The sequence below is a fragment of the Coturnix japonica genome, chromosome 8 (genome assembly GCF_054131305.1).
Source record: "Coturnix japonica strain WE chromosome 8, WE-NBRP24, whole genome shotgun sequence".
NCBI lineage: Eukaryota > Metazoa > Chordata > Aves > Galliformes > Phasianidae > Coturnix > Coturnix japonica.
In genome coordinates, this window is record NC_140670.1 from 26927771 (window position 1) to 26952019 (window position 24249).

Sequence of the window (24249 nt, forward strand, 5' to 3'; positions counted from 1 at the left end):
GCTTGTTCTCTCAGTGATTTGTGCTCATGTTGTGTTTTCTTCAAGGTCTGGTTCTGTAGTAACACATATTCTTGAAATGCCCAACAGTTTAATATAAATTCTAGAAAAAGCAGAGTAAGATTTGTAGTAAGGACTGCAATGTGAAGTAACGGAGGAAAGCACTGAAAGAAATTGCTTGAAACAAATTTGTGTTGTCTCGGCAAAAAATCTTGAGCACTATTTTCAAATTTATTAATCATCTACTTACTTGACTGTTAAAAAATGAAAATACTCTTAACTGCTTATCATCTTGTCATTTTTGTTATGCAAGAAATTTCTGAAATTATTCTTTAAATGTATGAGATGCCAGGAGAGAATTCTATAGGCTAACATACAACACATACTGTGAATATATAATACACTTAATAATAAGATAACGTATGCTCTCTGCTGTATTGCCATTTTTCATAAAGAGATAACATCCCAAACAGCATTCATTTTTCCCATAATTGCACTACTATTGCTGATGCTTTTGTAGTAGGAGTGAAGCTGTGACTACCAGCACATTGGGAACATTGTGTTTTAACTCCCACTGTTCTCTCTCTGGTCAGCCTTAGGAGACATGATGTTGAAAATGCTAATGAGCCTTGTGCAAAATCCTCCTACCAGACAGGCTGCATGGCTAAAATTTTTTAAGTGAGCCTGTAGCATTACAGGTCTGTCGTCTTTACTGCTGTTGTATAGCTTGAAATTTCTACATCAAAGACAACAGTGTCCTCCTTGCTTTGGTTTATAATCATTCTGTCTGAAAAGATTTTTATCAGACCTTACGATTATTACTTAATGTAAGAGAATGTGATTCTTATGAAAGTGCACTGGGTTGGTAACATATGCTGGAACCAGGTGAAAGGTCTGTGTACCTTCCACGTTCATCCAGAGCCTGGAGTGTGAAGGGAAGCCACGACTTTTCTGCTGTTCGGAAGCATCTGTCTTTGAGAGAGAGCACCTTGTGCACTGTCTGCTTCTTTTGCACATTGTGTAGCTCAGTACTTTACTCCTGTTTTTATATAAATGCTTATATATAGACATGATTATGTATATGTGTTTATACAAACACCTACATATACAACTCTGGATTTTTTTGCCTTACACTAAGATTTTAGACTGCATTCCTAGCTTTAAGGTATCTTGAAAAGGATGAATTTGGACCACGTAGTAAAATATTTCTCTAATTATAATTTCTGATGGTTTTATTTCTGCTTGTTAAAAGAAGTAAAACGTATTTGTTGCTTATGAATACCTAACCTGTATCATTAGTATAAGAAGGGAAATCCATGATGTTGAAGTTATACTACTCAAAGAATATGGTTTTTCTGCTGGGTAGCTTCTATCTGAGGGGTATATTTTTTGTTGAAGAGGCTCAGGAAAGGCAGAATTCATTACTTCTGTTGTCTATGGATATGAGAAAAATGTTTAACTCATGGCAGGTAATTGCAGATGTCCCCTTGGTTCTACCTATGAAAGATAGCTAGACTTAGAGATTGCTTTTCCTCTGGCACTATCTAACATTTTATAATTCAGGAATAGCAACCTTTGCAATTAACATTTTCTTCATGATAGTCCAAGGAGGAGCTGCAATTGGAAGATCCAGTCCTTTCTGTCCTGAGAGTCAGGGGATTCAAAACTATACCTCCATAACACAGACGAAACCACCAGGAGTCAGAGTAAGCTAACCTGTGTTCTCTTTGGGGAGTTCAGATGCCAGACTCAGAGAAGTGAGTTTTGCTCCCAGAGCTGTAAGCCTGATGTCTTAGTACTGAAATCTCATTTTGTAACCTGCCCTTGAAGCTTTCTTAGCCTCTGGGTATCCATCACTGATATCATTTCCAACATCTGTTAACAGCAGTTTTCCACAGGGAGCTCTCATTTTGATGAAAATAAGTAGGAATTATTATAAGTTAAAATAGTCAAAGAAACATAAAATATACAAACTTGATAAAAATACATTTTCAAGAAAGACAAGGAATCAGTCATTTCATACAACTTCTACAAAATTATACACATGTAGTTGAATTAAGATTATTAAACTAGAACTAGTTTAACTTATTGTGTTCATATCTTTGTTTATTTGCACTGGCTGTCCCTGCTTCTAAGAATGCAAGGTGATGAGGTGCTTACAGGCATGTTTTTCATTTAGCCTGGAGTCATAGTTGGTTTTAATAGCACAAAGACTGCTGTTCCCAGCCATTAATTTTGTGAAGAATGACCTGTTCTTTTTGCTCATATATCATGTATTATTTAGAAGAAAAAGACAGATGTTCCCAGTTCAAATTAATACAACAAAATGAATATCTATATGCAGTGATTATATGAAGAAGTTACAAATTTCAAATAGAATATCTTTATTCTGGCCCTCAAGCTATCATCAGTCATCAGTCTTTCCTCCCATTGAGTCTGGTGATCACATAAAATGGCTTCTTGTAGTCAGGTAAATTAAAATTAAACTAGAATTAAATATTCAGTTTCATAATAAATTAAACAGCTATTTTCATAATAATTGGCATACAGATTATTGTTAAGAAACTTAATGAGACTGAAACTACATGGATCCTGTAGTTTTTGATCAACTGTAAGCCAATTTGTAATCACTGTATGTCTGATATTTTTTACCTGGTTGTGATAGCAGCAACAAATATTGTACTAGGTATGTGTTTGTTCACAGATGCCCCTAGAATATAGCACAGACCTAAGAGGAAAATACCATGCAGAAGTGGTGTAAGATATTTGCTGTCAGGTCATATTACTCTTTGAAATATTTGTTCCTGTTTCATAGTGACTGTGCAGTGTAAAGCAGGTTGGGTATTTTTGCCTAGTGTTGTCCACGGAGTTCAGCACCTGCACTGTTGTTGTTCCTCTGCTGTTGGTGCAGAGGAATCAGGTCTGTTGGTATGTAGTGTTTGAGCTTTGAGTTTTTATTGGAACTATGGAAGTGATACTCATTGTGTAATGTGATATCAGAGAATAGGTGAGTAGATGAACTCTACTGCTGTAGGCAACTGTAATCTTGGTCTTCTACAGTGCAGTCAGGAAACTCAAGTTCCATGTAAATTAGGACTGAAAATAAAGACAAATTTCTAACTATTATTAGCAGTAAAAATTAATAAATATTGAAAGCAATATCTTTGACTAGCTACAGTAACAACACCAAAAGGTTTGCTTTTGTACTGCTCTACAGTGGAATTAGGAATGAACGTGGTTTTGATGCATTTAGAAAATGATATGGCAACTTGGAGTACAGAATTTTTATTCAGTTTTTCTGTTCAGCCATTTTGTTGCCTAGCATACAGAGAAATGAATTTATGGAATGCACTGATACTTTAAAAATCTTGTTTTTTGGCATCACATTGCTTGAATTGTGAAGGAATTTCCCAAAGCCGCCTTCTCAAAGTGACTTCATCTGTACAATTAAAAATAAGTAACAACTTTGAATATGGGCACTCTGTGGTTGTTCACTTAAGCAGCAGATACTCAGTTGATTGGATGATACCTCATGATACCCTTCCTAAGACTCTATGTGAATCAAGTCATTTTGTATAACAGTATGTAAATGTTTGTAAATGTTGGAAATCAGTGAAAAAAGGGTAGTGTGATTCAGATAGTAGTAAATCAGACTGTTTTCAGTGCTAGAAAATAGAACTAAGTTTTAAGAGATATCCAGTTCCACTGTTTGTCTTGTAAATTTCAGTAGCTTGTTCTTGTTTTTGCTGCTTTTTCTTTTTCTTCCTTTAAGGAGTGTAGAGTGGACGTAATGATGACAATTACTTTTTTTTTATGCAGTATGCTATTATAGAATAAACACACTTATTATTAACTACAACACTGGGATTTGTTTTTAGTGGTAGGTAGAAAGCTTACTGCCTGTGAAAGATAATAAAATGAGATTGTTGCACAATAAGATATTCAGGAGAGGCTCTCAATATTACTTTCTGTAGAGAGTTTTTTAGAATAAGCACTTTCTAAGACCTTTCCACCAAATGTTATTGGAAAATTTATTTTCTTCCTGTAGAATCTTGTGAATCTTGTTTATTGAACATTATTCAAGATAATCTGAATACAGAGTGAATAAAATGCCCATACTTGGGTTTAGCTATGAATTTAAATTGAATTAAATTCAATCAAAATGTATTCTAAATAAGCGGAAGAAAGTCAGAGAAAGTTAGTTGAAGAGTGATGAAAAATATCTCTGTAAAAAATTCATGTTGCAGTTTTCTCTGGCTTTGAAGCAAATTATGCTAAGCAAACTTTTCAATATACTGTTAATCACTGTGTATATATCATTTTCTTTTTGTTTGTTGCATATTAGATCTGTATTACCAAGTATGATTTTAAGCAAAATTAATGGTAAATTAAAAGCAAAAATTTGGGTAGAAGTGGGAAAATTTTTGTAGGTGCATTTATTTTCTTTATCTTTCTTTCTAAGTAGTTGTTGCTCTTACAGCTGGTATGTCTGGCATTTAATGTGCACCATGGAATCTTCCTTCATCCACTGCCATTTTATTGCATAAAATAATATAATTTCTTATTTATTTATTTTTATTTGGTTATATGCCCAGTTTTAAAAATTAGATCAGAGATTGCATATTGATCACAGGTATTACAGACAATCCCACTGTAACAAGAAAACTCAGAGCTGCTGGCTTGGACCCCTACATGTGAGCATGCTACTAGGATATGAAAACACAAGAAGTTGTCATGCTTAGAGATGGTCATTCCAGTCCATAAGGCTCTTGAAAACATCCTATAGGCTGCTGAAATAATAGACTCCTTTAAGGCTATCAAACCATTTTGCAGCTGGTAGAATGAAGATTATAAAAAAACTGAAACTCCTGTAATGGCATTTGTTTGATTGCAGTTAATTCTGCCTTCATTTCCTGAGTGGTGAATGCAATACCTTACAATGGCAGACAACGTCAGTTATTTAAGAGGAAAAAAAAAAGCATTAAAATGCATTAAAAATCAGCAGTATTTTGTACCTCCTAATGGCTAATACAGAAATGATTAGCTGACTTCTTCACAATTTGTTCCATTTTTGTCTGGAAAATTGTGTAACACATTTCCCTTCTTTGGGCTTTTATCTGAGTGACCAAATACACACAAATAGTCGCAATCACCAGTTGTTGATTTTAGTTTTTCTCCTTGGATTGGAATAATTTTTTCTTTTACATTTAAAGCCACCATGAATAGTTACTGTGTGTTTTAAATTGTTTTGCTTTTCATACTGCCTTATAATAATCTTTGCTTTTTTTTCCTGTTATAATTTAAGAAGTTGTATATTCTCTTCAGAAAAGGAATCAGAATATTCTTTTGGCAAAGAACAAACAAACAAAACAAACAAACAAACAAAAACTTCCCTTCATCAAATTTTCAAAATCATTAATGTAGCTATTTTTTTTCCAAGATTTCCCTTTTTTTTTTTTTTTTAAACTTATCAAGCCTGGGGTATCTGAAAAAGTCGTCTTATACTCATCTGTTAGAGGACAGACAATAATGAAAGCATCCAAAATGATCAATTTTTTGGCATTCCTTAATAAACAAAAAAACTAACAAAGAAAATCTTACCTAATAGCTACTGTGTTTCTAGTTATTGTTTTTTTCACATTGGTGTTTCCTGTATAGACACAGAATCGTGGGCAAGATTTTAGTTAATATCTTTATGAGTAAAGTGCTGTTGTTTTAAATTTCTTAGCTTTTGACTTAATGACTGCTTTACTTTTGAAATCAAATGGTGCTTTGGGTTGCAGTTTAACTAGTAGGCATGGTTCATATTCAAAACTCTCATAATTTCTTTTACATTATTTGTAAGTTGGCCAATGGAAAAACCTGCAGAGAGGTTCAAAGATAATAACATCTCGAATTTTTTCCCACTGCATGTCCTATAATGTCATGCTGTTTCTCCTATTTCAATTGTTTGATAATACATATTCACATTTACTCCTCTAACAGTAGGTAAGGTTTATATGTATTTTGCTTAGAGTTACTTTTCACATAGAGATCCACTTTTCATCACAGACTTGCAAGCTTGAGATTAATTAAAATATGCATTTAACTCTGTTAAACAAAGATTTTCCTGATGAGATTTTAAAAATAATGTAAAAGTGATTTAGCTCGTGAGGCCCTTCTTCAAGGTATTATCTGGGGACCAGTTAAATTACTAGAAATTTGATTAGTAAGAGTAATTGTTGTTCATCTTGCAGTAGAAGAAAATGACTGGACTAGTCAAAGTTAGGTTTTTTTTTTCTTGTTCTTTTTTATTTTGTTTTTGGGGTTGTTTTTTCTTTTTCTGTAAAGAAAAGGGGAAGAGTGCAGAAACTAAAATGCAATGCAGTTTAAATAGAAGTAGATATAGATATCTGTCTGATTGGAGAGGAGTGCATCTGTGGACTCCTGTGTGAGTAAGCACATCATACACTAAAGTGCACTATACAGGTGCTGATTTGATTTGGATATCCCTGGGGATGAATGACAGTGATAATTTTGCTTTATCAGTAATTCTGTAGTTTGAATATACAAGCCCTCTCAGAGTTGCTGAAGGAAATTTTCTCATATACTTTTGCAATATATGCTTCATTTTATCACATTTTCTTTCAAGATGATAAAGATTAATAATATCTAAAAGATTTTATAAATCAGTGTTTTAAAAACATTTGCTGAATGAAGGCTGCTCAAAGCACTGAAGTTCCACTTTCACATTTGAGGCTTACTTCCTATAAAGCTAGCAATAACTATAGAACTAATTAACATTCCATTGTCAATAGATTCTGAATTTCTCAACATATTGACAGCTTTTGGAATTTCATCTGGAATGCAGCATTTTGGCTCCATTCTAATTCTTGTGTTGTCTTATACTGGCACTTTGGTATTAATAGCAATTAGCCATAAGCAGAATGAGCTGTTAAGAATATATTCCTTTGTTTTTCACTGAAAGTATGGCAAAGATTTTACACAGTTCAAATTAACTTTTAAGAATGGGCTTTTCCATCTTAAAAGTGTATAAATGGTTGTTAATGTAGAGAATGCATGAATGGACTTAGGAAAACATAAATTATATAATAATATAATTATACATTAAATATGATTATATGTATAGTAATATATAATTATAGAAGGATATAACTTCAGTGATCATTTATTGTGGAGGTTGAGTCAAGATCATAGTTTCCAGATACTTAACTTGAATGGAGAACACTGGTATGGCTTCAGACCATTTTATAGCCCTAATATGCAGACTTTAAGAAGTGTTTGAGAACTCACCACTTTATTTATTTTAGTTAATAGCCAACCTCATGGCTTACCATTGATGCTATGAATAGTAGTGACTGCAAAAAACAGGTCCTCATCCAGGGCTGTTAAATCTTCCTATTTTACTTTGTCTCCCATTTTCCTTGATTGTCACAACTATAGCTGAGATGGAAAAGCAGCTCTAGAATGATTCTGAAACATAAAGGACAGCTTATAGTATCTCTTGGTAGGAACTACAGCTACAGCTTTCTAATTAACAAGTTTTGTCAATGATATCTTATGTACAATTGTGGTTCAAGTCTGGTTAACCTTTTTTTCCTATCTGTCTTAAGCCATTATAGTGTATATGAAAAGGGACACATCCACAGAAGTAGAATCATAGGATGGTTTGGTTTGGAAGGGACCTCAAAGATCATTTAGTTCCAAACCCCTGCTGTCGACATCACTGACATTTTATTCATTGTATATTGGAAAAGGAACATTAAAGCTCCTCTGGTAGAAATTAAAAACTACATTTCTATATTAGGATTATAAAATGGAAAATAGTTTTTTTATTATATGAAGGTCACCAGTCAGTTTTATCTGCTCCCAAGCAGGAACACAGATATTAAATCTTTTATCTTAGTTGCAATGAAAACTTCTGTAAAAGGATTATATGATCATCAAGATAGGTTCAAAGTTGCTTTGTACTAAAGAAAGTCTTTAAATACAGTGTGAATATTAGCAGATAATTATTCCATTATGATGTGGGAACTTAATAATATTTACCAGAGGGAACTTATTCTCTTGTACACATGGGTAGAAAAGAGGGATGACTATATAAACAAAAGTGTCCTTCTCATAAACACAGGAAGGAAAAGCCAAGTAAGTGAAGAATATGGAATATTAAAGGTTGAATCGAGATGGGAATTAATCGGGCAGCAAAATTTGCAGGGGAGAGGCCACCATGGAGAGATTTACTTTAGCCACTGAGTTTAAAATAAAGACAGTAGAGTGGAGTGTTGATTATGATGTTTCTGTGATTTTCCTCCAGTTCAAATTTAAGGACCTTTGAACAGTACATTTTAATTTTTTGCTTCTAGAATATTCTTGTTTTGGACCACAACTGTAGTATTAACTCAGTCTTTGAATGATTTCAAAGCATTCTTTTTATTCTCAAGTCAAGAGGAGGAGTTCCGGATAGATTTAAGATTTTAGCATGCATCTACAATAATGTTTTCTGTAGTTTACATTTAAAATTAATGGAATATTGCCATAGCTTTGCCCGTTGGTCAGAATTTTATCTTGTCTAGAAAGGATGTGTTGATAATTTTCTGTGTTATATAAAGTAGCACAGATATGGTTGACTGTAATGACTCTTCTCAGACTTCTGTTATTTAAATTGTCAATAATCTGTGGTTGGGAGCATCTATTGACACAAAGTTCTTAACTCTGCAGAAAATAAACAAAATTATGTGTATGGTAGTGAAATATTCCACAGTGTTGTAATTGAAGTAGTATATTTTTTATACAGCTTGTACAAAGTGGGTATGGATATGGTATTAATATCAATGAAAATTTCATTAGTTATAAAGTATAGTATGGGTGAATAAATCACACTCTTCCCTTTTGATTTTATAGCTTGCACGTGCAGTGGACATGCAAATATTTGTCACATGCAAACAGGAAAATGTTTCTGTACAACTAAAGGCATCAAAGGAGACCAGTGTCAACTGTGAGTACAATTAAATGTAGCCTGAAATTATTGAAATTCAGTAGTAACATTTTTTCCTTAAGAATTTTTTTTTGTCTTTGAATTTTGAAGTACAGTACTATATTTAGTCATTTCTTAAAGAGCAACATCAGAAATTTTAGTAACATTTTGAATGCTACAGATCTTTAAGGTATTGTAAAAAGAAGTTATCTGTATTTGTCTTCCTTCTTTTTATGCACTTTGTGGATAGTAGGTTAAAATATCTGCAATATTGGTAATTGTATTCATTGTGTTTGTCAAATATCTTGATCAGGATCTAGAGTAGTTAGACTTTTAGAATTTTAGAAACATGTTAATGTGGACACAGCATTTCAGAAGGTTTTCCACATCACTGAATATAGAAAAGTGGATTGTATAGATCCATAAAGTACAGGTAGTTGTTTTTTGTACACAAATAGCTTATTGGCTTTGCTTAGAGAAGGAGATCGCAGCTTGAGATAGAGGACTAAGAACAAGGAACAACTGAAGTAGCTTGTTTAGCAGGAGAAGTAATGCTATCTATGAATAACCTTACATTTATAGATGTTTCTTTCAGTTAATTCTGTCTACTACACAGAGGTACCCAATATGTGTTGGTTTTTTTTGTTTGTTTTGTTTTTTAAATAATAATAAACTTAAAGGTGTAAATTTTTAAGGGTAATAGAAATCTTATGAGGAGCAGGTGAGGGAACTGCTGCTATTTAGCCTGGAGGAAAGGTTCAAGGGAGACATAGCTCTCTACAACTACATCAAAGCAGGTTGTAGATAGGCAGGGACTGGTCTCAGTCTCTTCTCCCAGTCAGAAAGTGATTAGACAAATGAAAATGACCTCGGGTTGCTCCAGAGAAGGTTGAGGTTGGGTATTAGGAAAGGCTTCACTGAAAGGTTTGTGAGCGTTGGAACAGACTGCTCAGGAAAGCAATTGAGTCACCATCCCTGAAGGTTATTTAAAAGCCATCTAGACAGGATGTTTTTTAGTTGAAGGCTTGGCAGCGCTTCGAGTTGTTTTTTTTTTTTTCCCCAGACTAAATGATTCTATGATTCTAAAGAAAAAGTATATAAAGTTATTATCCAGATGAAAATTATCCTTATCTTCAAAACCTGCTTTGAAAATGTCATATTATATTGTCAGAGTATGTACACAGTTGCTATCTTGAAGGCAAGGAAGATTTTAAGTCAATGCTTTACTTATATTTATTACTCTTTTATGTTCTTGATTCAAACAATGTGTGAATACTGTTCTTCATGGCTCTAGATAAAATGGTTTTAGCCACCTATTAGATGGGCTGTTGTGAAATCTCAGCAGCGAACCTGTAACCCTGTAATTTCTAGAATAAGGATTTCTCCGAAAGTGTGAAACTCTAGCTGTGTGAAAGTTAGATTTATATTCCTGTCAAGAACCCTATTGATTAGAAAGCCTTAGCTGCAGGGCTGTATGTTATCTCCCTCTCTCTCTCCTTTCCTTTGTTTCTCCCTCTCTCTGGTGATTTTTATAGCTGTGTGCCATGTGCAGTACATGCTGTGCCTTAGGGGTAGAGGTTTTAGGAAATCAGGGAGAATCTGTGATACACATTTGTTTGTTTTTTTTGTGGTTTTTGTTTGTTTGTTTTTTGTTTTGTTTTGTTTTTCCTTGGAGAGCTGTAACAATCTGCAGATAAAACAAGTAGTTTTTGCCTTGGGACTGGCAAATTGTGTGCTCTCATTGGCTGATTTTTTTTTAATTTTTTTTTTAATTATATATTAAAAAAACCCAACGCATGAAGACAAATCTTTAAGACTTTTGTAATGAAATGTTAGTGAAAATAAACAATTTTAAACAAACAAACAAACAAACAACAAACCCCAAAAAACCAGAAATATCCAGTTGTCCTCTCATGTACATGCCTTTCCAAGAGCGGTGTAATCCCTCTCAGCAGACAGACAGGTAAAAGCATACTGCATTCTGAGTAAAAGGCACCATTCTGTTAATAGCACTTCTGCTTTATTTGCTTATAGTGGAGAAAATTTGTTCCCCATTGTTTCCTCTCAGCATTCTCTTTTGTGCTTTCCAGTAGGGGGAATATTGACAACAATTGTGTAACAAATTAACTTAATTAGAACTTCATCAAGCATACACACATAGATTGCAGCTGCCAAAAGCTGACTGAAGCAGGCTTTCATATGGAAGAAGTTATTTTTCCTGTTAGAGGATAGAATCCATTTAATATCAGTTAATATATTGAGTGATACTTTTCTAACATGGAGTTCAAAAATATAATATGCAGTGTTTTTAAATGCTAGAGGTAACCATATTTAATATTTTTCTTCCTAAGATTTTTCCTTTATTTTTCCATTTGAACATATTCCACTGTTACTTTTCCATGTGGGGTGTCTGACATGCGATTGTTTCCTCTTTGTTCCTGCTGAGTGTGGGCTTTGAATTATCCATAGAGATGAAAACTTCTGTCCTTTCCATCCCTATGTGTGTTACTCTGTTAGCTCTGATCTTTCAAGGAGAATTCTAGCAAAAAAAAAAAGAAAAAAAAAGACACCACTGAGATCTGTGTGGATTTAGAGTCTGTCTCTGTTCTTTAAGTCTGTGAAAATGTTAAAATGTTACCATGCTTCCATAAGGAGAAAGGTTCGAGCTAGTTAGTGAACAGCTAGATTATTAGGCTGCTAAGGAGAACAATAAAATAAAACTCCCACTTCAACACTGAAGATGTTTTAAACATACTAATTTTCTGCTCTACATAGAGTAATTGTTACTAGACCTATCAAGGACTTGAGATGCTTTTTGTTTTCTTAATTCATTAAAAAAAAAGTCATTTAAAAAAATCATGTTTCTAGCATCAATCATTTTACTTGTAGCTTTCATTTAAACTAGTTTCTAGTATCAAACCTTCAGAACATGAGGCAAGTGCTCTCTAATGCCTTAAAAACTCACAAGGCAAATATCAGGAAGTAGAAATATTTGTGATGGTGTGTAATCTAAAATTTGAAGAAAAAATAAAGCTTATGGTTTGGAAGGGGCTTTGTGCAGTATTTTTAATGAGTTTTTGGCAGTATTGTATATCACTATCTGCCTTTTTGTTGATTTTTCTACTGCGGTAGCCTCGCATCATGTTCTTTGCTATATTCAGTGTATGGTGTGTAAAGTTCAGAAGCTCTCTGGGATCTTTGAACTGTGGGCCCTGTAGATATGAAACAACACTTTTCATAAGAATTGTTACATTGCAAACATTGCATTTTATTCAGAAAATTGCCCAGCTGTAAAATGGAGAACTGGAGTTTGAATACCATGTATTATTCCTAAAAGACGTTTTTCTCAGTCAAGAAATGAAAAGGAGCTATGGGTTTATGAAACAGTTGCCAACTCTTAGCCAAGAGTACTTTATTGTGGGTCAGCTGTTAATCTGGAGAGCAATGCAGAACTGATATTGCAGTGTAAAATGGTTATGTTAGCAAGATGTCTCTTACTTGGAGCAGAATTTACAGTGTTACATACAATTTGCTTAGATGTTCCAATGAAGTACACCTTTTGTCTTTCTGAATTCACTACTGATCTTTTTGTACAGATGGGGAAAAAAAGAAATTGGTGGCTTTTCTGGCTACTCAGCCTGTTTTCAGGAAAAAAACTTTCTATTGAGTTGAGAAGAATAAAACTAGATATTTGAGGGAGAAATCTTTGACATTTCTTCTATATGCTGCTAAGTAGTGACAGATTATATTCAATGGGTGTTATTTTATAGCATTTGCATTGTTGTTCTTATTGGTGAATATTCCCCCCCCCCAAAAAAAACCCAAATCTTTTAAAAAAAATAATTAAATAATAGAACTTTATAGAAATCATGATGGAGGACAAACAGTCCATTCTATAATTTTCCATGCAGTGCAATTCTGGGTTTATAATATCTAATATATATCTGATAAGCCATTAGTTTGGTGATTAGTAATTGATACAAGAATTGTTTTTGTTAAAATATACATCAGCTTTAATCAGTTCATCACTAATCTAAGAAAAGCCAACTAGGTAGCACTGGGAAAAGAAAATACCAGTGGTAGCTCAGAGCATTCTGTAAGCTACTGGGACACAGAAAAGTCTGAAATTAAAGTAGTGCCTCTTAATGTTGATAATATGGAATGCTCATGCACAAAATATCATGTCCTATTTTTACTTATAAATATGTTTTCAAAATTTTACAAAGGTATAAAGGAAATAAAGCTATTTTGACCTGAAAAACTTTACTGATAGGTGATACCTATCTGCTTTGGCTTCTGATATTTATTATTTTTCACTAAGAAAGGAATACAGAGCTGGTTTTCATACAGGAATAAGGAAATGCTTGGCCAGAGGAGTACTGGTGACACCATTTGTTTGTTAAAATCTCCTGGTGATGGAAAGATTGCTTTTCTTCTGCTCTTATGGCCGCTAATAGAAGTAATATGCAACTTCCTACTGCTCTTTTCATTTTGTTTTCCCTTTTAGTTCAATTGTATACCTTTACATATAAATGAAAATTTAGTTACAATGCGTGAAGTTAAAAACGTTTTGCTTCAATTTGTTGCCAGTTATTAATTTTAAATTGCTTCAGTAGTTGTTGAGAATGTTAAAAAGAAATTTTCACATAAAGTATTAAAATTATGCATAGATAAAACTAAAAAATATATTTAGGTATTAAGACACAGGAGTGAGAAATGTATTACATTTCATTTCTGTTTTTCATGAAGCTTTTGGTAATTTTTTTAGAGTAAGCCAATCAATTACACAGTGCTAAATTATGCTAAGAATCCAAACTTTGGGGAGTCTTCCAGTTACAACAGACACATTTTCTTCTATAGGTAAATGTGCAAACATTTTGAAGTCATACAGTCTTTTTTATATATTGCATCTGTCTTCCATCTCAACTATGCAGGTGCAGCTACTGCAAAAGTCCCTGTGCTCAGTTGCATCCCCATGGCCAAAGTTCAATAGGCAGAGCTTGGAAAGCTGCAATGCCTGAATGATAGGCTAACTGAAATGATACACCCTTTTTCATCCTTTTATGAAGACAGCAATACTGTATGCAATCAATATTTGATCTGCAAACATGTATCTTTGCCTTAGTATATGCATTGCTATCAAAAAGTGCCTGTACTATTTTACCTTTTACAATATAAACTAACAAAAATTGACATCAAAAGCAAGTTCTCCATCACATGTGAGGTATTTTTGGCAAATAAAAACAGAGTGATAATAAATAGTATAGGACTTATCCTATCTTACCATCTAAAAGATAATAATTTCTTAATATCAGAAATGCTCCCTTATGTTTTTCATCTTCTGTACCAAAGAACCACCTTTAGAAAGTATAAAATAGAAATAAAGCTGCATAACCTTTGCATGCTTTGATCTCTGTATTATTCTATGGTTGAGCTGAGGGTGGGGAGGGAAGGGGGTGTTCTTTATCAAGCATATGAGATAATGGGGCTGGAGAGCTTGATTATGAAGGCATAAAGCAATCTGAGAGCCCTGATGATATCCTAAACTTCAACAGTGATGCCCAAGTGTTTTATTAGATTATCTCTTCAGAAGGACTGGTTTACAGCTTTAGTTCTCCAGCTCCATCTATTATTTTGATATTACAAGAAAAGGAATTTCTTCAGCAATTTTAGAAAAGAACAAAATATCAAAAGTAAATGCTTCACCTGAAAAAGCCGCTTTAAATAGCGAGGAGAGTCTGGTTTAAAATCAAAGCAAGTTTATAATCAGATGTGAAAATGTGACTACACTGTTCTTTGATTTACTGTTACACGGAGCTATGATAAATGGAGTAATATTGAATTTAAGCAGGAGGCCAAATAGAAGGCAGTGGGATTGCCAAACATGTCCAAAGGGCTTACTGTCCCTGAGGATAAGTTGTTGGGATGCTCACAGAGAAGTGACAAGAATTACAAGGGAAAGGAACAGTCAGAGATGTTGAAAGGGATTTAACGAATCAGTATTCATAGAGGAGGTTTAACTTAGAAAAAGAAATGTATAAAAAAAAAAAAAAATTGGCTTGCAAATGAGTGCTTATGAGATCCAGAAGGAGATGAGGACCACAATTACTTCTTAACAGATGCTTCAAAATAACTTTGTAATCCCGTTCCTGTTTAGGTCATCTTATCTTTTCTTACGTATGGTCTTGGTTTAATCACAGATTTGGGTGTGGATCTGGATAAATGTTTAACAGCACAATAAGGCCTTGTTACTGAAGTTTCAGAGGGAATGTTTCCTGATTTGGTGTGCATCAGGGACCACATGGTTTACTTCTGCTTTATTCTACTCTTGGGTCAACAACTGTAAATTATCATGTAGGGAATGGCATTAACGATTTCATAAAGGTATTTCAGAAGTTCCTCTCATTCTCTCCTGATATTTTGCTTGTTCATTCATTTTCCTTCTCTTTACTATGTTTGTTTTCTGGAGTCGATAAAGAAAGTCTGAGGTAAAGTTGAAGGTAACAAATGGTTACTGTTTAAAAACAAAACAAACAAACAAAAAAACAAAAAGGAAAAAATAAATTAAGGCAATCAGTTCTTCATGTTAAAGAGAAATAGTACTGCTGCTATGTTTATGAATAAATGCAGAGATAACAGCATATCTGAACAGCTGAAGAATTTTACTGCTGTTCAGTGCCATCCATGCAAAAATAAAATACTTCTAAGATTCAGAAGTGGGAATTCAGTAAATCCATTCTTTGAAGAAGTTAATCACTATTTCTTATCATAATATTTTTAGAAACTGTGCTTATTGTTGAGTATATCTTAAGGATTTTTTTTTTCAGCTGGTTCTATTTTAATCACTCTGATGTTTATGAAATCAAATGCATTTTTCAACCCTGCTTTTAGAGTAGACAATGATAAAACTATAGAAGGTTATAATTATATACTTTTTCATCATTTTTGATATCGACTTTCATTAAACCTTTTCTGTTTTTAAATTTTCTGTTTTTGAGATGAATAGTTTTGTTTGCTTTTAAATATTTACTCTTCTTGGTATTCTTGGTTATTTCAATCAGTGAAAGCAAGATTGCTTATAAAATATTCTGTCATTTTCAAAATGTCTTGTGGCTTAGGACTCTTCTCTGAAAATATTTTTGAAGTAGAACTGTAGGATCATGTAATGTTTTCAGTTATATTTCCTTTAAAACTAAAATTCCAGGAGGAAAAATGAACGCAGAAGCAAAGACGAAAGGATTAAAATTTGTAGTTCAGAAGATAACATTTTTTTGAGCTTATTTCATAATGGTCACTTGAGAATTTTAAAATTAAAAATGTAGATTTGATCCAAGGTTGAGGTATTTGCTATAATGCATCAGAATACTCTGAAAGCATTATATAATCAGAGTGACTTCTTTGGAATTTTTCCAGTCTCATCTTGCCAAAAAAAAAAACCACAAAAAAAACAAAAAAAACCAAACCAAAACAACAACAAAAAAAACCCAGTTTCTTCGGAGTGCATTTCTTCACTGCTCCATCAGATGATTTCTCTCCTTTATTTATGGAAAATGTGATAAGTACTTTGTTTCTCATCAAAATTGTTTCAAGTGATGTTAAAGTATTTTGTTTTTCTGATTTGCGTGCAATATTACAAATTATAGTGTTATTTTTTCATAAATTAGAAAACTGATCTAAAAACAAGAAATAAATAAGAGGTGAAAACAAGTCAGGGTAGGATTCTATTTTAAATATTTTTCAAATCATCATAATGTAGAATGCATGTATGTATTTCTGACAAATATTTTAACTGAAGCTTTTCTTCCTGGGAACTAATTCTGAGCTTATCTCTCTGGGAAAAAAAAATAATCTGAATATTTCATAATATTAAAACCATTGGCCGTATTATTACTGAGGCAGTTTATTATTCTTTGACTTAAGCAAAATGACTTGGGACAGATTTTCATGCTGGCGTGCACAACAAATTTAATTCAAACTGAGATGAAAGGCGGTTAATGTAATTGTAGCCTATTATCCTATGCAGGCTTGAGTTAAGAAGCAAACCCAGCAGACAGTCAGAAAATGATGGATAGAAAATAGAAACGCTCAAGGCTGGTGAAATAGAGACTTGTGAAGGGATTATACCGTAACTGTTCCCACGCAATCTCTGCATCAGTAAAATCCCACCTCTGCTGTATGTCTGGATTACCAAACAGAATTTTTTGATGCCTTTTGGGTTCACTTCATTTACCTCTGACGTCAGAAAAGGTCCTTGTTTAGTAAATTTCAGTACTCTGTAATCCTGATATATTCTTTTTTTTCCCACTCATTAATCTGCCACATTCATCAGTCCCAAGCATGCACTAAAGATTTGTTACTGCCTTTTTTCCTTTCTTTTTGTTTCCTTTTCATTTTGAACAAAATTCAACACAGAAACAAATGGTCATCATGTAGTTAACTAGATTCTAAGTGTATGGTTTAATTGCAGAACTTGAGAGGTAACTACAAATCATAACCCAAGCTGCTCATTTATAGTTTCTTTGTTGAAGGACTGAGTGTTTAAGGTGCAGTATGGAATGATAAAATTGTTTTTTGAGGAGAGTCTTTGTCTTTCCTAGTCTTTCCCATTTGGTATGGTTGAATTCTAATATGTCACAGGTTAGTGACTTACAATTTTTCTTCCATCAATCTGTCAGTGTTTAGGGTGATTTTGTACCTATTGTTTTGAAAAGTGGTTTTTTCTTTGCATTGCCCTTTAGGAAGTCATTTGGGATTGCTTGCAGATTTGAGCGCTCTGTTTGTTACTTCACTGGCCCAGGAGCAGCATTGCTATTCATGGTAGTTCTCTGCAGCATGCTCATCAAAACCAACATAAACAGAGTTTGAAATCTGTTCAAGACTGATAGGCCAGGACTTCTGCTGTAAAATACTTTGCAGTAACCTGCCATAAGGATATAGTGTGATTTTTTTTATTTTTTTTTTTAAGTCACTTTCCCTTTTACAGCCATTTATTTCCAGTTTTCTTCTTAAGGGCAAGATAACTTCTTTTAGTAGAGCCAGCCAAGACCTGTAGTATTGGCAGATATACAGTTGTTGTCACAACATAACCAATAGGATTTATTTCCACTTATTTGGCACTTGATAATGGACCTATCAGTGTCATCTTGGCTCTAGGAAATTCACAAGTCTTTGGACTATCATGGGAAAATGGAGTTTGAGGCCCTTCATAGTAAGTGGGCCAGAGAAAAATGAACATATGTATTTATCCTCATAATTTCTTCAACCACCCATATACTTCTGTGCATTCTACTCAATAGATATTTCTGTATCTCTTTGGATTGTTATCACTTTTTAGTAAAGTCAAATGAAAGATGGTGCAGCTTAGATGGGTTTGATAGCTTAGATATTAAAAAAGACTTGAAATGAAGCTGAACATAGTTATGGTAGAACAGTGGTTGGCAGTAAGACATGAACTTAATGGACTTTGCTGTGTATGGGATGGGAATAAAGGAAAAGTGAATAAAAAATTATTTTTAGGCAGGGAAAGAATTTGCCAGAACAACAAATGGAATAGATATTGAAATGGTCCAATTGATAAAAGCTCAGTTTTAAATGCCACAGGAAAACAAGTATGGTAAGTTAATATTTTCAACATAGTTTCTGACTGACTATTCAGAAATTCCATATACACCTAGGAATATTGAATGTGTGACTTGAAGACACCATGTAATTTTTAAGTTTTGGCCTCCTGATATAAGAATAACTTGCTGCTTTCACTTTATAATTTACTTAAACCTTTTTCATATTTATTCTTCGTGTTCATATTGTATGAAGCCATTAACCCTATGTGAGTAGTTACAGGCAGAGAAATAATTCACTTAACATCCCTGTTTTCTAAACTTGATATAGAATGGCATCAATGGTTCCCGTTGGAACCATTGAGCAGTCGTCCCACTGTGCCTCATTCCCCTTCCCTAAAGGCATTTTAGATCTACATTTCCTCCTATACAATGGAATTTAGATCATCATTACCTCCTACTGTTGGAAAGAAATATTGAACAAAATATCTGTTACCTAAATCAGTATACTTTGTTCAGTGAAGTGACATGCTCTGAACAAGTTAATGTAAATTCAAATTCTCAAGGTTTTTGAGGTATTTGAGTTAAACTTTAGGATGTGAATTTTCTTTTAATTCTTTCAAAATGCAAAGGAAGAAATGTCCATGTTACTTGTTCACAACTTGGAGAGGAACAGCTCTTGACAGGAGGGAAGCCTCCTGTCATACATAAAAGTTTGTGTATGTCAGTGCCAGCATATAGAATGAAAACAGAAGCTCATTCTGCACATTAGAACTAGGACAAGTACCTCAGAAGCAGGAATCTATTGGCATGAAGGGCAGCAGAAGCAAGAGCTCTGATTGGACAACAAGCAGAATGAAAAATTAAGGCTAGATCAGAGTAGGACTCTAGAGCAGATGATAAGCAGTACTCCTGGAGGACATTATTACTCATCTAAAAGCTGGTGCAAGCCACTGATCAGGGCTATGAAAGAGCCTACCAGTGCCACTAGTCTTTATTTATCAGGAACCAGTTGTAGTTCAAGGCTGAGATCTCAGGCAAAATCAGGCTGAGAGCTGTCTGTGACCAGCTGAAGGTCAGAAATATGATGGTTCTCCCTAAGATTCTGTGTTAATGTTCACCTATCACAGATCTCAGAATTGGAAGGACACAATGTGAGTTATGGGTCATCGCTCTTTAGCAGTTGTCTGTACTTAAGCCAAAAGAAGACAGAACAGCCCCAGAAGGACCATAGTGTGGTCTGACATACATTTTTGCCTTCCCTCAGAATTTGGCATTAGGAACAAATGCTAATTTAGGAAAGACCAGAGGTACATAGGCTCCCTGTTCCTTCTTTCTTGTTTTCATTAATTTATAATTGAAAAGAAATGCCTACTAGCTGTAGCAGTGGGGCTACGGAAAATCCTGCATTTGAGAACAAAGGTTGGATGAAATATTATGAGGTTTCACCTGATCAAATCTTTAGCCTTGAGAGCTGTAGATCCAGGCTAGTGTTATATTCTGATGATTTTGTTTAGGTGTGAGGCCTGAAGAAACTTGTTTGAGGGAAATGCCAGTACATACCATGCAACCTTTCTCAAGAGTCTGTGAAATTTAGTGATAATATGCTCTTAAAAGCATATCTTGTGTTAGAAGAGAAAGCCAGAAATCACCATTAAGTTGGTAGTAAATATCAGCAGCATTACTATTTTATGTATTTGTCCAAAACTTCTTAGCTTGAACTTCCAGGAAGTACAGAGAGAGAGGAAGAAAATGGATTAGTTTTGAAAGGATAACTGAGGGAGAGATTGGAGGATAACTGTTCATAGCTGGCCATGAGGTCAGTAACTTGACGAACACTTTTGTACTGAACCAAACCAGAGTACCTGTATGTAACCTGGTAGGAAATGACTCCATTTGTACTTGCAAATGGGAGCTGGGTCTCTGGAGGCAGGCCAGAGTAGAATGACTCATTCATTATTGCCAGTTAAAGCAAATGATCATAGCCTCACAGCGCACATTATAACCAGTATAACTCCCAATTCACAGATATGAAGCATATATTATGCTTCAGATATGCTCAAATGCACACTGTCTTTCAGAAAATGTACAAAAAATTACTATAAGGAAAGCTCATAAGGAAACAATTCAGCAAATAGAAAATTATGTAATTGGAACCCTAATTAGTGACTAAAGCAAAGCAATAGATATGCGTAATGAAGTATGGTTGGATTTAAAGACAAAACTAAATTTAGTCAGAACTGAGCATATATACTCACATGAGTAGTTTTAGATGTAGTTTTATCTTTTTACTGTGCTGAAAATGGAGTGTTTAAATAGTATCTTTCATTCTGGTTAAAGCACGCTTTCCTTAATTCTCATAAGAGCTCCACCTCATGTTACTACTAATAAATGTTATGGAATTGTTTTGCACCAAGGGACAGAGGGAAAGTGAAAGAAAGGGTGATTCCCCCTGTGTATCAAAAAGAAAGGCCAGACAACAAATAGCATAATGTTAAAAATAAATAAATAAATTGTTTTAGTAAGTTGAAAAAGAAGATTACATATAGGGGGAACTGTTTATGTCACTGCAGATGCTGGGAGCCCCCGGCTCAGCATGATCTCTAGATGGATATTCCCTGGCATGCTGCAAAGTTTCTTCCCATGGAATAGGTTTCCTCCTCCACCATGGTTATGTCGCATGGCTTTGGACAGGCTGGGAGGTTCTTTGCACAGGTTGGGATGTTCCTATAGCTTGCAGAACAGGACTGCAAGTACATCCAGTACAACCCCATACAGCAGCTCTTCATGCTCATATTCTGTCTCCTAAGGCCAATAGACTGGACATGGCTTGCCCAAAATTGCCAATTCCTTGAGTAAAAGGAATCTTCTGCAGGGTTCACTGTACAGAAAATATAATAAATGTGATAGTATATCAAATGCCGTGACTGTATTATAATTCACTTGAAAATATTATTACGCGTATTTTATCATTTCACCATGCAGTATACTGAAATGGTAGCTGTAAAATTGTATTGCCATTTTCTCCTCAAGTTTCATGAAGGTCGTGTCTAAAATTATCAGGGAATTAATGAGTACTGGGGTTTGGATGCATACTTGGCTATGGCGAAGTATTACATACCTAGTCATTTTTGGATCAAACATTTCTTTGTGTGCTTCCTTAAGCAGTAATACCTGTGGTGTGTAACACTGATTTTTAAGGGTAATTTTATTTTATGTATTCTTAGTTATTGTTTTCACTTCTCTTTTTTTCTTCTTCTATAATATAAATTAAAATATAACATGCAAAAAAACCCAAAAACCAAAAAACAAACAAACAAAAAAAAACAAACAAAAAAACCCCACAATATGCATGTGATTCTGTAAATCAGTGGTTTCTGATAATTACTGACCCACCGGAGATGGTTTCATCTGATAGGAAGGGTAGCTGAAAGGTGAAAGGGAGCTGTATGGAAGCAGCTCTTTTTTCCCCCTTCTTCTTTTTCAATAGAGATTTTCAAGAAATAAAGAAGTCCCATTCTGTGGTAGGAGTGAACTAAGCTCTACTTGATTTTGAATAACGAACATGGTAATAAAAACCAGGTTTGAATTCATTGAAGAGAACAACAGAAGGGCAGGCAGTATTGTACAGCATGCTTGTTAGCTCATATGACGTATAAATAAGAAAGTTTTAATATCATTTATAAATAAAATACCATAACCAGAAAAAACTCCTTGCAGTTTAAGTTTCTCTAAAAGAACAAAGTAATAAAAGAGTATTCCATGCATAAACTGAGACAGATTTCCTGTGGGAAAATATTTCTATGAAATTTAATAGGCAGTGATAAGATTTCTCTTTGTTTTATGAAACATTCTGTATGCTTAATAGCAAATTATAATTTTGCTGGAGACTTCTGTACAATAGCCAAGAAAACCTAGGACAAGATAGTTATTTTCTACTAAAGTACGTGACATGCTTAGAGAAGTGTTATGTAACTTGGCTTGATCCCTATGATATTCCATAGGATATTCCACGCCTCTAAAAACAAATAGATATTTATAAGAAGGGTATTTTTCCTGTTCTTTTCACGTGCGTTTGTTTTCCCCAGCAGTGACAGTCTGCATGCAGTGCGTTGTATTCAGCCTAAATTTCATGTAGCATCCCATGCACAGTCTGCTACCTCTGGAACACCATTGTACTATGCACAGGGCAGTAATTTCTTGCCCCAGAAAAGGTTGCCGTGGTCTAGTTACAGTTAATAGTTTAGGATTAGCCTCTCTAGAGCAGTCTGTGTAGCACTGGAGCACATCTAGGTTCTCTTAGGTGCTGTGAAAGTGTAGTCATAATTTTATGCTTTATGGGTATTTTGCTGTTTTGATATAAAAGAATTTGAAATAATGTGTTTGTGTGTTTGAAGCTGAGGATGGATATTCCATTGCTGAAGCAGCGGCTTGAGCACATGTGGAAGGTTACATAAAGGTGCAAAGCTCTGATTGCGTTTTGGGAGTGCATGTTAGGGGAAAGTTATTTGCAAACAGTTTTGGCAGTGAACAGCAGCCTGATCAATGCTGTCTCCTTGGAGAGAGCCAGTGGAGGGATAGATGGCAGCCTGGGGGTGAGCAGTCCCTGGGGCAGATAGTGAAAGATCCCGTGCTCAGCCTCCCTGCCCTGCTTCCATTTATCTAAGAGTGGACACAAAACACTGAGACCTGCAGCAGGCACCCACTTTAAGCACAACTAAGGTGCCTTTTCAAGAGCCTCATTACTCCTGTTTACTTCTGCAGGAAGAGAGATCCTTCCAGAAAGTAGCTCATCTTGATTAAGAAATATATCCCATACTTTATGTTTCCTTGTGCTGGTGATGCTACTAATCAAGCTCGTGCTTTTTGGAATAAATATTCTAGCTGCATTTGTATAAAATCTATGCTTTATTTAATGGGAATGTTTGCTTTTGTCTTTTTTTCCCCCCCTGCAGCTGTGACTCTGAAAATAGGTATCTTGGAAATCCGCTTAGGGGAACATGTTACTGTGAGTACTTACATTTTTGATGTTCAGTACTTAAATGCTGTTTATGCATTGTGTGGTAATTTTGTTGCCTCTGAAAAACCTAAATATTTTTCTTGGGATTTCCTGAAGCTGTGGTCTATTGATTCTTTGAAAAAATGAAATGCTCCCCTGGGCTTCTCTGGTTGTTACTAGAGAAAGCAAATTAAAGTCCAGTGGAAGTTACTCCAAAGGTAGAGGCAATGACCAAATCATTGCATTATAACTCTGTATGTGAACAAAAGGAACGTATAATTGCATCATTGTTTAAATGGCAAAATTTGTGATAGGAAAATGCAAGTAGACCAAACAGTAGCATTTTCTTAGGACGTTGTGAATGGCTTAGCCAATATACCTCCAAGGGGCACGATGCACAGTAGTTCTCCAGAGTATCATTGATGTTAGAGCATGTGTGTTGTCTGCATGTCCTTATAGTTGCAGGAAATGTGCCTTGGGCAAATTAACTTCTAAAGCGTTGCATTTCTGATAGTCCTAATGAAAGACTGGAAGGCATAGGAGTGCTTATTAACCATGTGCAGAAATTCCTTAGAGAGATATGCCAATTTTGCTGAGCCAATATCATTATTAAATAGTAACTTTAATCATCATAAAAAAAACTGTGATGCTGGAGAACATTGTTTTACCTCTTCAAACTTTTGCAAATACCAGCTACATGTTAGACTGAATCAGTTTGTCTA

The 24249-nt window shown here is 34.4% G+C and overlaps 1 protein-coding gene across 9 annotated transcripts in view; it reads left to right on the forward strand.

Annotated features, from left to right (window-relative positions):
• Positions 1-24249, forward strand: part of ATRNL1 (attractin like 1) — a 402227-nt gene that overhangs the window by 110709 nt on the left and 267269 nt on the right. For all 9 annotated transcript variants that reach the window (XR_014948932.1, XR_014948933.1, XR_004307738.2 and 6 more), the window contains exons 20-21: positions 8899-8992; positions 23484-23536. Coding sequence is in view for 6 of the 9 variants with exons in the window: in XM_032445435.2 (XP_032301326.1) it covers positions 8899-8992; positions 23484-23536 (147 nt within the window). In the remaining 3 variants the exon portion in view is untranslated. The remainder of the gene's footprint in view (positions 1-8898; positions 8993-23483; positions 23537-24249) is intronic.